At 41.4% G+C, this 18,373-nt stretch overlaps 1 protein-coding gene across 4 annotated transcripts; it reads right to left on the bottom strand.

The window, feature by feature from the left end:
• Positions 1–862: 862 nt before the first annotated feature.
• Positions 863–17,603, bottom strand: LOC117787463 (CTP synthase). 4 transcript variants are annotated; one of them, XM_034626001.1, is made up of 4 exons: positions 17,071–17,584; positions 2,845–3,015; positions 2,276–2,777; positions 863–2,208 (listed from the first exon to the last, which is right to left on the bottom strand). In XM_034626001.1, the coding sequence occupies exons 1-4, from the start codon at positions 17,234–17,236 to the stop codon at positions 1,107–1,109; spliced, it is 1,941 nt and encodes a 646-aa protein (XP_034481892.1). In that variant the 5' UTR covers positions 17,237–17,584; the 3' UTR covers positions 863–1,106. The 4 variants fall into 4 exon arrangements, with proteins under 4 accessions (XP_034481892.1, XP_034481895.1, XP_034481893.1 ...); XM_034626004.1 differs by lacking the exon at positions 17,071–17,584 and adding an exon at positions 4,895–5,230; XM_034626002.1 differs by lacking the exons at positions 863–2,208; positions 2,276–2,777; positions 2,845–3,015 and adding exons at positions 3,107–4,400; positions 4,457–4,606; positions 4,895–5,128 and having other exon boundaries at positions 17,071–17,603.
• Positions 17,604–18,373: the final 770 nt, after the last annotated feature.

The raw sequence follows: 18,373 nt of genomic DNA, 5'->3' as shown, positions 1-18,373 counted from the left end.
CAAAGGATATATTTTTGAGATTAAATAAATATAAGTATTCAGAAAAGTTGAGCAAATAGTGAACCATGGGGGTTATCGAAACGGTATGTGGTTTTGAATTTTGTATTCCAAATCCGATGCATTAACCACAACATTTTGTAGCACTCACTTGAGCGCCATAGCCAACTCCGTGGTTTGGATTTAGATTTGCATCATTTTATTTTTTTTTAATCGGTTAATCTTCTTGAATGAGTGCATTGACTCACATGATAAGTCATTTGCCTAAGTAAACGTAACAATTTTAGCAATCAAATGCGTTTTTTTCTTTACCCCTTGCAAATAATGACGAAAATTCTTGGCCGAAATGCTTAATCCTGCTTTTAGATGGTGTTTTAGAGAGGTATTTTAAAGAGCAGCATTTATTTTCCTTCTTCTTACTATCTTATTACATCAATTTGTAAAAAAAAAATAAATTTACTAATTAAGCTCTGTAAGATAAGATTTACTATATCTTTTCTTTGTCTAAAAATCACTGGTTGCTAACACCTCATATGACTTTAAAACGATATTTCTGCAAATCGAATAGAGTTAAAGTTATGTGTAACATGTAATCACATTCGGGCATATATGTACATTTTAGTATTTTCTTTTCTTCAAAATACTAATTTTTTTGTTATAATAGAGTTTATTATTGACCAAGCCCAAAGGCAGGACTGGGCATAAGAGTTCATTTGGTTAATGTTATACATAAATAGGCTTAATGAACTACGGTCATATAAATTTAATTTTGGAAAATTATTAAATTTTTTCATTGGTTCCGCCAAAATTGAGTTTTCGTACTTACTATTACTTTTCCAAATTAAGAGTAAAATGAACAATTGAATATTTTATCTAAAAATATATATTTATGTGAATTAGCTTTGTAATTGAATAACAAATATTTCTTTAATATTCATACATTACTTATCTATATTTGTTGAGATAAATAACATTTGTCGAGATTAGAAACTAGTAATTAAGTTGAACTTTCGAAAGACGCTGGATGCTAAAGAAATCGCACGTCATCTCGTTGACGTTTACGCATAATAGGAAAGAAATATTAGACTGCTTGTATTTTCTGGATTATATTAAACGCTAGCATCGATGATAGCTCCGCCGCAGGCTCCACCCTCTTCGGCGCAAGCGAACTCATTGTCCGAAGTATTGTCGCTGCCAGCGCAACCGTTTGCATTGATAAGTGGCTTACTCGGGTGCGATCCGTTTTCCTTGATTTTGTTATCCACAGAGCCTGGAAGTTTGAGGGCGTCAAATTTGTTTGTTATGCGTTGCAAGCCATTGACAGTTTCATCCTCATCCGAAGAGGCATCCGACAGTTGACGGGGCGATAGACGGCAACCTCGATCTATGTAGGATTGAAGTCGGCCCTCAGAGGCTAAAATGAGACCCAAGAAGGGCGGAGAGGGCTTCAGGGGACGCGACAAGTACTCCGGATGGTATTGGGTAGCTACAAAGTACGGATGACTCGGCAGTTCAATGACTTCCATGCGCTTCTGATCGACATCAGTGCCCACAAAATTCATGCCGTGCTGCTCCAGCTGCTGCACATACTTGGGATTCACCTCATATCGATGTCTATGTCGCTCGTCAACTGTCTTGGGATTACCGTAGAGCTGTCGAATGGTGCTCGGCTTATCGGCAAAGACTGTGGTGCGCTTGCCCAACCGCATTGTGCCTCCCATCTGGCCTTTATGGTGCTCCGGCATGTCGATGACCAATGGATTATCCGTGTCCGATTTTATCTCAGTGCTATTGGCATCCTGAAGGCCCAAAACGTTTCGTGCAAACTCTATGACCGCCGCTTGAAGTCCAAGACAAATTCCCAGGAAGGGTTTGCGGTTCTCGCGCGCCCACTGACAAGCACGGATTTTGCCTTCCATTCCACGTGCTCCGAAGCCTCCGGGCACGAGAATGCCATCGCTTTCGCACAGCTTCTGCCACTCCTTGTGGTACTTAGAAGGCTCCTTCTGCTGTGTCTCCTGTTCCAGCAGGCACGACTCGATAAAAATTAAGTTGGGCTTTCGGTTTACGGCCAGCGCGGCATGTTGCACGGCCTTCACCACAGATGCATATGAGTCCGTAAACTTGGTGTACTTTCCCACTATAGCAATGTTGACCTCTCGACGCACAGTCTCCGTCCGGCGAGCCAGATCCCGCCAATGTTGCAGGCACCTGACATAACACAAATATACGAGAAAATTAGGAATGGTATTGAGAAAAAGTAATAGAGGACACTTACTTGGCCCGCTTGCTCATGTCAATGTTCAGCTGGAGACGCTCATTCAGAAATTCAATGACGCCATTCTGCTCCATTAGCAGCGGCACGTGGTAGATGGAGCTTAGATCGTGTATGCATATAACTTGATCCGGATCGACATGGCAGAAATTACTAATCTTTTCCTTAACCTCCAGACCAATCGGTTTCTCCGAGCGGCACACAATCAGATCCGGGCTGAGGCCACAGCCACGCAATTCCCTCACTGAGCTCTGTGTGGGTTTTGTCTTTGGTTCCCCTGTGGCCTTTGGCAGCGGCACCAGCGACACGTGGGCCAAGCAGAAGTTCTCACGCTTAACGCGGAACTGGAACTGCCTAAAGGCTTCCACGAAGGGCATACCCTCAATGTCTCCAATAGTTCCGCCAAGTTCAATGATGCATACCTGCGGCTTTGAAGATCCCTGGACAGGCGTTTGAGCGACGCACTCCACCCATTCCTGTATGGCATCCGTAATATGTGGCACAACTATGATAAACATAGATGATAGATGTTAGTGCCATTTCACATTATTAAATAGATCGTTTAGACTTACCCTGGACGGTCTTGCCTAGATAGTCGCCTCTACGCTCCTTCTCGATGACAAGTTTGTAAATTTTGCCGGTGGTTATGTTGTTGTCCCGATGCAGAGTAACGTCAAGGAAGCGCTCGTAATTGCCCAGATCCAGATCAACCTCAGCTCCGTCGTCAAGCACGTAAACCTCACCTGCGAAAAGCAAATGGGAGATTATTACATGAAATTTGAGGAATAAAATTAACAGCCTCATCATCACTGTATGGGAATGTAGGACACACAATTTGTATTACAAGATTTCTGCATTTATTTGTAGATCTTTGAGCTTAAACTAAATGGCGCGCACCATCACCAACTACTTTGTTGGTGGGGCGGAGGTGACAACGCTCAACTAGAAATGGATAAAGTCGCATGGCATAGATATCTATGGACTAAGTCTAATTCTTACATACTGGCTATCGATAACGGGCAACGGGTTACAATTTACGGGGTAGGGGATCGGGAGATGCTTATGTACAGTCTTTAGATTCATGGAGTTTTTTTTGTTGGGACGGGCGACTACTTGGATTCCTCGAGATCCTCCTTGTACAGCTCTTTGAATATGAGTTTTTGTATCTTGGTGCGAATGCGCAGCTTCTGCGCAGCCGTCAGCTGCTTCATGTAAGGATGAAGGCTCAGCAAGTAGTGGTAATCGTCATCCTCTGGCACCAACGGCACATCCATCGTGGAGGAACCATTGAAGTTGCTGTCTTCCGACAACCGCGGTCGCTTCAGCTTCAGTGCCGGGATCAATCCATTGGCATACGAGTGTTGCGTAAAGTTGAGATGCTCATTGCCGCCATTGACTGCGCCTCCTCCGAAATCATCCTTCGCCGTGGCCGTGTGATGTCCAACGGCCAATGTGGGCAGTGGATGATGCGCCTTGTTGTATAGCGGAGGCGGAGATACAGAGCGCTTGGTACCCATTGTTCCCACACTACTGGAAGCACTGGAAGTGGTGGTTGCTGGAGCCAACACGGTGCCCGCCAGTTGTGCCGCTGTGGTCAGTGCACTGTGTGTCGTGGTGGTGGTCACCACCGGCGGAGGAGAGCAATGCGAGGGTGCGGTGTGTAGTTCGTGGCTTGATGCAAGTGACGCAGGTACAGTTGGAACAGGAACGGGAACAGGAACTTGTGTCGACTTTTTACTCAAGTCCTGCGCCTCCTTCTCCAGCTCCAACTCCATCAGCTGAGCGCGCAAGAGACCAGCCTTAATCAGGGCATGCTGATGGGAGGCGGCAAAGGCCTCCTCCTGAGCCTTTAGTACGCCCGTGGCCAATGGTGTGGTGCTCAGGTGAGTTTGTTGATGAGCCGCAGGTGGAGTGGGCATACCGTCCAGGCTGCCATCGCTAGCATCGCCGCCAGCATCACCATCCATGTCATCCTCGTCAAAGTCCTCGTCGCTGTCCTGCAGGCGACGTATAAGACCGTTGGTCAGATCCGGCTCCACCACGGTCTTCTCGCAGTCCTCGCTCTGCTGGTTAAAGTAGTATGACTGGTCCTGCTCATTTTTAGGAAGGCGGTGACGCATATGGTCCGCTGTAAGGCATCAACACCATGAGTGATGGATAGAGGAATGCTTTAAGGATACTCACTTAGGAAGAGCAGAGCGTAGTAGTGCAGCCATTTGGACTCGAATGTGGCAGGATCCACCATGAAGTCGCCGTTGTCAGCGCGTGGAATGCGCTTGTACTCGACCCTGAAGTTGTCCCGCAGTCCCTTCCACTTGGCCTTGAGTACAATTTCTGGCAGAGATGGGAGAGTAGAATACAGTCAAAGTCGCCACACTCATTGAATAAGTTACTCTAAAGCCACAACTTCTCCAAACGCGCTCTTCATCGCTCATCTCTTATCTCTCTTTGCATTATATTCCTCTTTCTAAGAGAGCATAATTAGCACACTGCGAAGTTTCGCTTGCGTTCTCGCTCTTCCCTTAACTCTACGTCTGTGTGTAAGCGAGAACCCAATAAGGCATGCGACCGCCGAAAAGTTGTGTCTTTATAGTAACGTTACACTGTTGTTCTCGTACTTACTCGGCAGCTTGTGTGTGCCGCTTAACTCGTCCCACATTTGCTCGAGGAAGGCCTTGTTGCAGTGGAAGTTTCGGTTCCATATCGCCGGCCTTTCCTCGATGTCGTGTATGAATTGCTCCACATTTAGAACAATCGTTGATTTTTTTGGCGCCATTTTAGAGGCCCTTTTCTTTTGCGTTGTCGTCCCGTCGCTACGTTTTTCTTGTGTTCTCACCCACGTCCGCTCTCAGCTGCCTGTTGACAACGAATGCAATGGCAAATTCAAAACACCGCTCACCTTCGGTACACATACACACGCAACCGCACACCCAAAGAGACAATTTCTACTCTTCTTAATGTCTCACACATACACTACAGACCATCAGTGTGCTAGTGACAGTGTGTGAGAGCTAAGTCAGACTTCAATGAATGTAAAACGCGAATGTATGCAACGTACGCTCATGCTTAAGTCTTCGCACCCACTATAGCTGAAAGCGGAGCTGGAAGCTGAGAGGAAAAAACAAAATTGAAGCAATCAGTTTAGCTTAAATATGTTTATTTTACCATCTCCGTTTTCAGTTCCGCTTTTTCAGCTATAGTGGGCGCGTAGCCTAAAGTATTGCAGTCACTGAGAGCCAACTTAAAGTGTACTGAGAGTTTAAATATTTCTCTTTCATAGAATATTATTCGAAAGTTTACAGCTAGCCAAAGAGAGCGCACACACACGATCTTCTGTCCACGTGCTTTGTGATGAGTGCAGCGGCGTTAGTTAAAGAGAAAGAGATTGCATGCACACAAATACACCGTTGCATATGTCATTGTAGATATGCATGTATGTGTAGAAGGAGTGCTTTCATGTGATTAAAAGAATCTTGATGAAGCTTGCAATAAATCATTAAGCGTTTACTTCGAATTCGATTTCCATAATAAGCACCAAATGTTTGTGGTATATTTAATGTACCCACTGCACTCCCAGCTTATTTAATTCACTACAATTTGACTCTGGCAAATTATAAATAAATTAATTAAAGTAAAATGGTTTTGCTGAAGGTCAAGTTTGACTCATTTAAATTTTGGAATATATACGAGTAGTGTTTTAAATATGTTGGAAGTGACATCATATAAGAAACATAATATTCATTTGTCTTGTCTCTTTAATCAAGGCATAATTTGTCGAGTTATGATAATGTCCTGATTAACATTTGGACAGCATTCCAATTGGGTGGTCACTGTCTACCAGACCCTGCCGCAAGCACTAGCCAAGTTGCAGTTGCAGTTGCAATGGCAATGCCAACAGCTTAACGCTTACACACACACACATATGTATGTATTGCATGTACCATATATGTAAATGGCACAGCAACAAAAAAGCAACGAGTTGGACAGGCACAGCAAACCAACTCAACAACAACAGCAACAGTGCAACACAACACAATAACTTCATTAAGATTCCGTGGCCTGCGAGGTTGCCATTGCTGCAGTCATTTCATGTTGTTCTTGTTGTTGTTGTTGTCGTTGCTTTTGGCGTGCCAGCGAATTTGCAGCAGATGCGGCAGACAGCTCTTCCCCCCCTTCCTCCCATTCCACCATACACTCCCCATCTCTCTACAGACAGCACTGTGTGCGTGTGCTGCTATCGTCCACACTCTACATTCCACACTCCACAGTCCACACAGTCCACATTCAAGCTCGTAGGCCTAGGCAGCGGTTTTAGCAGCAGCGACAGGAAATGCTGGTCCGCCGCCATCACACAACGAAGCGGAGAAAGAAAGAAGCGAAATCAAATTATAAACACACGCCAGCCTGCGACAGCAAAGCCTCCCCCTCCCCCACCCCTCTCCATCGACTCTGCACTGCCTCCCCCATTCCACAACTACACAAACTGGCGCATTTGAGTATACATGTGTGTGTGTGCGTGTGTGTTTGTGTGAGTGACTCAGACTCAGCCACAGCCATAGTCAGTCAGTCATGCAAAAATGCTTGCAGTCGTAGTCGCTGTCGCTGTCGCTGCCTTCGTCGTCGCTTTCGTCGCTGTCGCCGCCGCGTGCACTGAGTGCGAAATACTAAAACGGCAGCAGCGTACGTTGGCCATCAGCGATTGTGGGGGAATAGGGGGAATGGGAGGAGGTAGGAGATCGGTGAAGTTCCAGCCAGCCAGCCAGCCAGCAAGCAAGCAAGCAAAAGCAATTTCTGGCGGCGCGAGTCTGCGGCAAGCTTGCTGCAGGCTGAAAGGCTGAACTGCTGAAAGGCAGACCAGACGCCAAACCGGGGAACCGGCGAGTTACGACTGGCTGCAACACAGAGGAAACAGAGACGAAGGCTGAAGCAGAGGCAGTGGTAGAGACAGAGGCAGGAGCAGAGGAAGAGGAAGAGGCAGAGGAAGAGGAGGAGGCAGAGTCAGAGGCAGCGCAGACAAATAATGCGTCACGTTGCGCAGTCGTTAAATTTTCGTTTTCGTCGTTGCCATTGCCGTTTTTATGTGCGACAGCAGCAAGTTGTGCCCAGGGATATGAGGGGATTGAGGGTGTCAGCTACGGCATGAGCTGGGCCAGCTGCTGCTGCTGCTGCTGCCGAGAAACTGAGGAGCTGAGGAACTAAGGTGCTTTTGCTCAATGCCAAGAAACTTACAAGTTTGCTTCCCAACGCCAACAAAGTTATGAGCCGGACACAGTGAAGTTCCATTCAGATGGCCATTTGGTCTCAAAACTAATAGTAAATTCGGCATCAAATAATGCTAATGTTATAAGGAAAACCTCAACAGGCTTTTATGTCAGTTTTCCTCCATGAAGTCAATTGTGTATCGCTACCCTATAGCTAATAAGGGGTTATATTTTTTATACTCAAAAAAATATATGAACAATTTTCAACAGTGTGATTCCGTGGCTGTCTAGTATAAAATATAACTAACGATTCTCCGTAATTTTTAACTTCCCTAGGATTGAAACGAAATCCACAATGTCATATTAAAAAAAAAAAAAAACACAATCTCCGACAAATGTACATTTTAATAGTCGATAGGTCAGTGCTCCTACATGAACAACAATTGAATTGATAGGGTATCGGTCTGCTTAAACTGTCTTTCTACGGCGTTATTAAGATAAATTTGATCTGTTTTTGGTCAACTTATAGCCTCTTTCGAAAATATTTAATACATTAAAATTGTAAATCTTTAATAATTATGAAAAAGTAATGTTAAAACAAGTAAAAATTTACTTTAACATTGCCGTGAAAAGAAAGTTTTAGTTCTTCCCATAGAAGAATTAACTAAAACCCCCTGTTCAACTTCTCTGGAGTATTCAATATTTGTAATTATAGAACACAACTCCTATTCTATCTGCATATGATTATAATTGTGTATCTTAATTTATTAAAATCTGATTCCTAGATCTACATTCTTAAATTTCTAAATTAAGGCGCTAGTCACAGTAATCTGATTCTTAAATTGTTATCAATAGCTGAAGGTAATCGCTTTGATTTAACTTTTTGAAATGCAGCATGTTGAGCAAGGTGAGTGCACAGGAAGGATATGAATACACATACATAATTATATAGAACACAGTTTGGGCTTCAAAAGGATTTACATATGCACATAGGCCCAACTGCAGCTTGAAAACTTGCCGCTGACTTTGTTGCTTTACAAAATCAATAAAACACGCACATTGTGTGCTTCGCTGTGTTGGTATGTATTTATGTAGGTGTTCCTTTGTGTGTGCGTGTGTGTGTGTGTGATACACACATGCAAAAATTGCGCGCGAGACACGAAATTCGCGAACCTGCGTGGGAGGCGGAAAGAAAGAAATGGGAGAGGGGTGGCGTGTTTATATTATTTGGCGAAAACTTTATGACGACAGTGTGCTGGGCAAATCGACAGGCTAACTGTATACTCTCTACTCTCAACTCTCTACCGTCTACTGTCCGCCGTCCGCTGTCCGCGATACTCGCCAACAACACAATCCGAACCGTAGCGAAGCAAACCGAACCAAACAGAACAAAACAGTATCCAAGCGAAGCGAATCGAAATAGGGCGAACCGAACCGAACTGAACCACTGCTGATTGCAGTCAGCTTACAACTGAAATTGAAAATTCAGCAGAGCAAAGTGCGAAGCGCCGCCACCGCCGCTGTTGCCACTGCCGCCGCCGCGCCGTCGCTGCTGCCAGTCACTGCCGCCATGGCCGTCGCAGCGCGAGCGTGGCGACCGCGACAGGCTGCAGTCAGAGTCAGCGACAGAGACGGGAGCCACAGTCAGAGCCAGAGCAACCAGCCCAAGCCCAAGCCCAAAAGCCAGCGAGCCAACAAAACGTGCCAACTAACAGCAAAAGCAGCAGTTGCGACAACAACAACAACAACAACAACAATAACAGCAGTAGAGGCAGCAGAAGCAACGGCAGGCAAAAAACAGAAACGCAAAAAACGCCAGGCAGGCAGGCAGAGCAGAGCAGAGCAGACAGGCAGCGGGCAGAGTCGGAGCAAAGCAGAGTCGGAGCAGAGTCAGAGCCAAAGCCACGCCACAAGCTTTTGCGACATACATACAAACATACACACAGGCACACGTTATGCATGTGTGTATTAGTGTGTGTGCATGTGAGAGTGTATATATATGTGTGTGTGTGTGTCTCAATGTGTTTTGGGGGGCGCGCACAAACGCTAAAAACAGCCGCCGCCGTCGCCGTTGCCGTTGTTGCCATTGCCATTGCCTGTGTCAGCCCCCGTTGTTGGCAGGCAGCAGGCTGCCAATTGTTGTTGTTGTTCTTGTTGTTGCTGCTGCTTTTGGGCATTTATTGCGCGCGGCATTTGCCGGCTAGTCAGGCACGCACACACACACACACATTCATACATACATATGGTCTCTCTCTCTGTGAGTGTGAGTGTGTGTGAGTGCGAGTGTGTGTGTGTGTGGCGGGTGTGAGGTGTCGGTGGTCTGGTCTGCCCCGGTCTGGTCTGCTGCTGCATGCGCAAAACGACAACGACGACGTCGACAGCAGCTGAAGCAGCAACAACAACAGCAACAACGACAACAACGACAGCAACAACAGCAACGACAATCAACGCGCGGAAGCGAGCGAGTGAGCGAAAAGCATAAACCATGGAGAGATGGGAGGCTCGTTAAAATCACGCGACAGGAGGCGAGCAGGCAGCAGGCAGTAGGCAAGCAGGCAAGCAAGGGGCATGCGGCATGCCACCAAAGGGGGCGAGTGGGGCATGTGGCATGTGGCATGAGGCAGGCAGCCAAAGCCAGCGTGCAACGCTAAAATGAATCGCCGGCTGGCGTTGACGATGGCGAATAGCGAATGGTTTTTGGGCCTGTCGCTCTGCCACGCAGACAACATTGACGGAGTAACGGGGGACGGGGAGGAAGAAAGAGAGGCAGCGTGAGGCGGTGAGTGCAACATTTTTGGTAGCTGGTAGCTGGCAAACTGGCAGCAGGCTGGCAGGCTGGATGGTTGGATTGGGTTTGGTTGGGTTGACTGGCATTGGATGCTGCACAGTCGTCGGGCGTTAATTACCATTCCCCAAATGGGAAAGTGGAATTACAAATGGAAATGAAAAGAAGCTAGACGAGAGAAGAATCATCATATGGCAAAATGAGGCATTAGCAAAATCAGACCCCATTCACAATCTGACCAGTTATCAGTTTGACCAGCCTCAAAAAACTCAAAAATACTTAAATGCTTATGTAATCACTTTTATGTGTACAGTTGGTCAAATTATTGTTTTGACAAAACCAACAAAATTCACATTATGTATTTTGCAAAAAAAAAAAACAAAAGAAGTCTTTCTTTAGTTGTTCATAATAGTTGTTTTTTTTTTTCAATTTAAAAGTAAAAATGTGAAATTTTGTGCAGATTGTATAGTAGGATGCATTTACTTCTTTTACAAAAAATGTTTACTCAAAATCGTAATCTACGGTCAATTCTTAAATGTTTTCACCATGGACAAAAATTATGTTTTAGGGACAATTTTGATTCTATGAAGACTTAAAAGTCCTGGTCGTAACAAAAGCGAAGTTTGATTCCATTCTTGTCAGGATATTTTTTTTTAAATGCACTTTTTATCAATTTGGGGCGTAAGCATTCATTGGACACATTGAAAAAAATCAAGTCCCATTCTAATTCTGACCAGTTCAAATAGCTGAAGTGCTATGTAATCACTTTCATAGGTATGTACAGTTGGTCAGCTAATTGTTTTGACAAGTTAAAAAACATCACATGTTATATATTATATGTTTTTGTTTTATTTTGATGTTTGCTTATGAAATAAAGAAATAATATTATTTTTTAAAATAGATAACAAATATGTAATTACTTTCTTTCTGTCAAATCAGTTACTTGACGAACTGTAAGTATGTATGTATGTATATGTAAATCGGACATACACACACTCTGTGGGAGGGTGTTGCTAAGAAGGGGGGAGGAGGGAGGAGTAACGCCAGGTCTTGGCTAACGCGTAGCAGCAGCGACATCCTGCTGAAATTGCTGCTGTTGTTGCCACAACAAAAACAACAATGTGAGCAACGAAATTGTATTTTCCGTTTAATTTTTTGCACATTATTGTCGTCGCTTTTGTTATTGTAGTTATTGTTGTTGTTGTTTCTGCTGTTGTCGACGTCGAAAAACGTGAGTAAAGCGGAATGCGCAAGCAGAAAAAGAAACAACAAACCATATGCCGACCCGAAAGGCAACTGCCAACAACAACAACAGCAAAGGGGGTGCAGAGAGGAGTGGGGAAGGGGGAGCGGCAGGGGAAGAGGCAGAGGTGCTGGCAGAACGTAAAGAGCAACAGCTGCTAACAATGTTGACGCAACGATGATGGAGGCCAAAAGCAAATGGCAGCGAGTCAGCGATAGGGCCAAAAGCAGAGACTTAAAACGCTTAGGTGTCCCACGAATCGAGGTGCAGGAAACAGAAGCAGAGGCACAAAAAAGAAACGCACAAAAGCTTCCACCAAATAACTGGCAACAATCCAAAAGCCTCTGTAGGACAGTTGCTCATTATGATGATAATGATGATGATCCTGATGATGATGATCCTGATGATGATGATCCTGATGATGATGATAATGACGATAAACCAAAACATAGCCGAGCTATAGAATTCCGCTGTTCAAGCGACCATTTTTGATGGGTGACTCCTGGCTAAGTTCGGTCCCCATTGGTGCCTCATCAACCGAAAAGCCTCCACACTCTCAAAATTAACGCAAAGCAAATGAAGCACAACGTGCAACACACGCATGTGCCGCATTGCCTCATCGATGCCGTTGCGACGTCGACGTCGCAGTCACTGCTGCTGCCGTTGCAAGTTGCAACTCCCTTTCCATCCCCTCCACTCACACAATCACACAATAAATGAGCAAAGGCTGCACAAAATGCAATCCAAACGACCCCCCAAAAACCGAGAGCGAGTCGTTGCTTCAAGCGAAAAATGCAAATGACAGGCAGCAGACATATAGAGAGACAGACAGACAGTGGTAATCCGTGGTGGACATTGGAGAAAATGCGGGCGGTAGGACGGTGGATGGGTGGCTATATCGCATCAACCACCCACCATTAAAATGTAGGGGATGAGGGGAACTATTGGTACAACGATGGCAGGCAACATGTGGCTGATTCTACCCCGAAACAACAAAACGTGCCAAAACTCGTATGTAAAATATGTACTTATACATACATATATGTAATAGCTATATACAATGTGTGCTTAAACAATTGTATTTATGTATTCAGTACTTTACATATAAGCACATACATACATTTGTACATACATAACTGACACTTTTATGCTACAAATGAATACTGAAAATAGTTTTTTATGCAAACCTACACATTTTAACAAGTAAATGTATAGCCACATATTTCTTCAGTGGCGATCATTTTGATAAATGTTTGTATATAATGGGTTTTAAAACTGGCAAGTTGCTGACAAGGAGTGAGCCATGATTGAAATTACCCTAAACACTCGTAGTCAACCTTGAAAACAGGCAAAAAGCTGATCATAGGCGAGACTAAAGGTCTAAGGATTCGTTTCCTGTTCGATCTTTAGGAACATTTATTTAATAGTTGAATTAATATAAAATATTTTTTTAGTTTGACGTTAGTTTCCACGCATTTAACACTATAAATTTCAAATAACCTCATCCAATACAATTGAAAGTGACCGCACAAAACGGACCGTTCTTTTTCATCAGGTCCTTAGAAAATTTCACCAGTGGACTCAATGTTTGGTGTTTTGTGCGGACCATTTCAGCAGCACGGGATGAGCCCTCTACACGTTATTTGATAAAGCAGGCATCAGACGAAAAAGCTCGAATATGGCTAAAAAAAAAAAAAAAAAGTTGGGGAAGCGTTAGGGAATACCTGGGGGGTATTTTTCATAGCAATTCGTCAAGCTTTCCTCAACGATAAGGAAACATTCCTCGACTTTTCCTCAACCTTTCCTTGAGGAATGCTTCTGAAGGGTACATACATTTTCGCACATTAATTCTCTCCGCCTACACACACATACTAACACACACAGTGGGTAATTGCATTGCCGCTTTGCACCAACAATAAAATGCCGCGTTGTTGTTGCATTCGCTGCGGCCAATGCTTCAACCGGACTCTCCAGACACTCAGCCAACTCAGAAGTGGAGAAGTGTGTAACTTTTATACATGCCTGTTGAAAAAGTCTCTCGCAGACATACACTGACGAACTAAATTAATGGCACAGAAAGCTGGTTCAACTGAACCGTTGTTTCTCGACACTTTATTGAGTAATTCTAAGTTATCAAAATCTGTTAAGTTTAGCGGTAGTTATATATAGTTTTCAGCCGATAATCTTCTAATGAAAAATAAGTTTAGGATGACCGAATATTAATTAGAATTTTGTTAATTTCCACCCAGCTCAAGCAGATTCATAAATAGGGAAAACTGATGTGGTTGCCTTTAAAGTTATTCAATTTACGAGAGAAAAAGAAAACAGGAATTCAAACAGAAGAACATTAACGCAATAAACTATTGCAAAAACTATTCAATGAATAAGTATGTATGTATTGGATTTACACACATTTACATACACCACCTCAAAATAAAGAGCGGCAAAGAAGAGCCGCAAACATCACAACACTCAACAAGAAACCTCATCAGACACGCACAACAAAAGCAAAAGGCAAAACAAGTAAAGAGAGCGAATTCGCAGAGAAACTTAAACTGAAAAGAAAAGACAAACTTTCGTTTTCAATGTCAAGCACAAACAACGAAGAGCTAGACGAAAGGAATGCACATCGCTTTGTCTATGTATGGGTGCATTTACGTACCTATGAATGTATTTATGGTATATGTATGTAAAGAATAAAATAAATATGTTCAGAATAGTATATTGAGACAATATGTACGATTTTCAGTCAATGTTATCGCAGTAACAACTTTTTCTAGCTGTTAAAAAGGTATTAACAGGTAATCGGGACCTTTTTATACCCTGTGCCTATTAAAAATGGGCAAAAGAGGGTATAATGTGATAGGCAGAAGTAGGCGTAAGTAGGCATAAAGTATATAAAGTACATACAGTTTGTCAACTAATTGTTTGCAAAATGAAAAAAGGTAAGTTATTATAACCGTTACTTAATAGATAAAGTATATATATTCTTGATCAGCATCAACAGCCGAGTCGATATAGCCATGTGTGTCTGTCCGTCTGTCCATCCGTCCGTGTGAGCGCCTTAATCTCAGAGACTATAAGATATAGAGATACCAAACTTTTACACTCAGATCCCAAAGGCGTTGGAGCAGGTCAAGCTTGATTTAAATTTTGTCATACCGCCTCCCGCCTACGCAAATCGCGAAAAACAATTCGAAAAACCAACTCACACAGTTTTAAAGACAATACGTTTTTTATAATATATTATCTATTAGTATTATCTATTATAAAAAATAGAATAGAATAGAATAGAATAGAAAAATAGAAATAGAAATATATTATCAACATCAGACAAATAGAATGGCAGTTATGGCGATTCAATATTTTCAAAGTACTGCAAGAAATTTTTTTTAAGTGCTTTTATATATATTAAAATAAGTAACGGGAATCCTATGGTCGGGATCTCGACTATAGCCTTTCCGACTAGTTGATTACTTTTTTTTTTACTATTTTTATTACTTTTGTAAATTATTTAATTTAAGAGTACACAGTTCTTTACAATATTTTGCATACAGTGGCCGGCATATTTTTTTTGACAAAATGTAAAGGTAAATCTACTCATAATTTGAACTAACTTTATGAAGATTTTAGCATTAATGAAAACGTCATTTAATGATACAAAATTTCCTTAACCCACTAAGTACCCATTGAAAATATTGAATTTATGTCGACGTGGAATGGAGTCAAATTTGAAAACTTTTTTTCTCGGGCTTAAACAAAAAATGTTTTGATGCAAAAAGTTTCTTCAAACAATTCCCATAGTGACTGGAAAAAATAATTTTTCGAAAATCTTTTTGCTTATATTTTTTTATAAATTGCTAAAAATTACTATTTTAGCCACTTTTTCCTGCTTCTCATACAAAATTTTCTTAAGATCATCCCATTCAAAAAATCATAAAAAATATAAGAAAAGAGATTTTTGAAAAATTCTTTTTGCGGTCACTGTAAGAATTGTCTGAAGAAACTTTTTGCATCGAAACATTTTTTGTTTAAGCCATAGGATAAAAGTCAAATAAGTAGATTTTTACATAAATTCAAACTTTTCAATGTGTACTTAATGAGTTAAGGAAAATTTTGTATCTGTCAAACAGGATTTAAATGACCTTTTCATTGAAATCTTCATAAAGTTAGTTTAAATTATGAGTAGACTTAGCTTTTCGTTTAGTCAAAATAAACCACTGTATATATATTCTTAACTTTTGTTTTATGAGATATCGTATCCAAACTGATAGAATATGCATTTAATTTGGTCTTATACAGTTTTACCAGTCTTAGCTTTTGCCAAAGTAAGTACGGGGTCTCCGTCAGTCGAGTATGGCCGACTGTAACACCGCGAGCGAAGCGAGCTTAGTCGTAACAAGTGGTAAGAGTTATGGGGAGGTTTTTAAAATTTGTCATCATTGAGGAGCAAGCTAAGCAACTCACAAGAGTGCAACAATTTTGGGCAACTAGTTAATTTCACAGGCTCAGGTAATCTGACAGGAAAAATTAATCTCTATTCTATGAGCGACTCTTGGTGTAAAAAAATTATTTGGGGGATCAACTAATTTTATTTTATTGATTTTAATACATATTTTGTATATATCGATACACATGTACTTTTTTATTCTTATATTTATTATAAGTTGTACTATTAATAAACTAAGTTGTTTTGCAAAAAGCGTTGCACAATAGAACTCAGGAATTATAAAGACTTTTTGTTTTCCATTTTTTTTATAAGTAAACATTTATTTAATTTCATTGTATTTAAGAAACTTAAGTAAAGTATATAATTCGATAATTATACATTAGTAACTTGATTTTTAATTTAACTAATTATTATACACAACAATTTCAGCGAAATAAAACTAATATATGTAGAGTAAATATACCTTAAAAATCTATTTTATTTGACGAATGTAGCAGACAAATACAAACAAATACACTTAACTAAGCGGTGGATCAAAATCGGGGAACAATTCCAAACACAAACCAATTCACATGAATAATAGACAGCAACAATTGAATCCATTGTGCGCTTATTCAACGATATGTTTGCGATAGTTGTGCCCTTTCAAGTTCGGGTATCGTTCGTGACTTTTTATTCGAGTGTTTGGTTTACTGGGTTATTCAAAATAAAGAGAGTAACAGCAAAAAGCCGAAACACGTGTAGTGGTGCTCGCAGAAAGCAGCTGCACATGTGTATTTACATACGTACATACATTTGTGTGTTGGTATGTACAATGTACTCAAATATGCATTTTCACTGTGCATACTGTTTCAGTAAACTTCACGTAACGTATGTATATACATTCAAGCAACAAAATTGCAAAACGACAACAAACTCTTCTTCTTGCTGTCTCTCACACACATTGAAAAGAGATTGAAAATGTGCCAAACAATTTGTCCACATTAATGATGCGGATGTATTGAAATAGTATTGCGCCGTTTCTTTTAAATTTATATTTGTTTGTATAAATGCATGTGTATTAAACATATAATTTCGCACATACAAGCATACATACGTATTATGTATGTAAAAACTTACCATGCTCATATGGTGAAAATGTGCCAGCATCGATATTAATGTAGGGATCTATTTTAATTGAAGTAACATCCAAGCCGCAGGACTTGAGCAATGTGCCGAACGATGAGGCGATGACACCTTTGCCAACGCCACTTATAACACCTCCGGTGACCAAAATGTATTTCATTTTGTTAATATTCTCGTAAGACAGCTGACCACGCGGTAAATCACTTCCTAGATTTCTCGCTGTTGTCGTTGTTGTTGTTCTTGCAAATTGTTTTGCCCGCGCACGCTCAAACACACACGATATTAAATGGCAATAATGTCGAGTCGATTCGTATTTCGATATTATATTATTATAGCTCGCGTGTTGCTTACAAACACATGTTAAGAACTTTTCTTTTACATATTTAGATGGAGGCGCGAAAGACGTACATACGTTGTTTGCTGCTCTTGTCTGCTGCTGCTGCTGGTTAACGTAAACTTGCAGTAGGAGGTTAACCCGAAATGTGCCACTCACACGAGACAGCAGTGCCATGTGTTATGTGTACCATACACGACGAGTCTATGGTGAAATAGTTAACAAGGTGGTGTATTCACTCACCACGGCCTGTCTCTTGCGTATGCATTTGATGCGAGCTTCGTAAAGTGAGAAATATGAAATTATATATTTTAATTGTACTCTATTTCTTTCATTAAGATAAAAAAAACAAGACTTGTGACGAAGAGTCACCTCGCTATAATTTCACCCTGCCATTACACGATAAGGTCACGTCTACGTCACAGTTGTGCAACCAAAATCCGAACAGTAAACAACCTACATTTTTGGTTTCACTAGCGTTACAAAGATAAATTCACTTAAAAATTAATCCAATTAACAACATTGCTGTTAAAATAAAGTACCCGAAAAGAGAGCAGTTGTGGTAAATGGATTTCCTTATTTGTTATTTCATCATGTGCTGTACGTCTATGCCAGTGTTGGTAAATGACTGAAAGACGTTAATTTTGAATTTGAATTGTTGATGTGAGGCCCCCTATTGCTAACTTAACTATTTTAACTATTGCTAGAAAAATTTGAAAATTTCTATTAGTCGAAATGATAACTATTTTAAATAAATATTCCAATATGTTTTGGATTTGTATTTTTTTTTAAAACTGTAAAAGTCCATGCATAAATTATGCTTTCCCGCCAGAAACACAAATTTTTTCACTGGTGAGGTTCTGCGGCTCTAGCTAGAGTCGCCAACCTGTCACATAGCTAGAACTTCAGTTTGAAAAATAACTGGGTTCGATTCCTAGAAGGAATTTCCTACACTGTCATGTT

Source organism: Drosophila innubila (genome assembly GCF_004354385.1).
Source record: "Drosophila innubila isolate TH190305 chromosome 3L unlocalized genomic scaffold, UK_Dinn_1.0 0_D_3L, whole genome shotgun sequence".
NCBI classification, from domain to species: domain Eukaryota; kingdom Metazoa; phylum Arthropoda; class Insecta; order Diptera; family Drosophilidae; genus Drosophila; species Drosophila innubila.
Note: the sequence above shows the minus strand (reverse complement) of the source record. Positions and strands in the feature narration are given on the sequence as shown.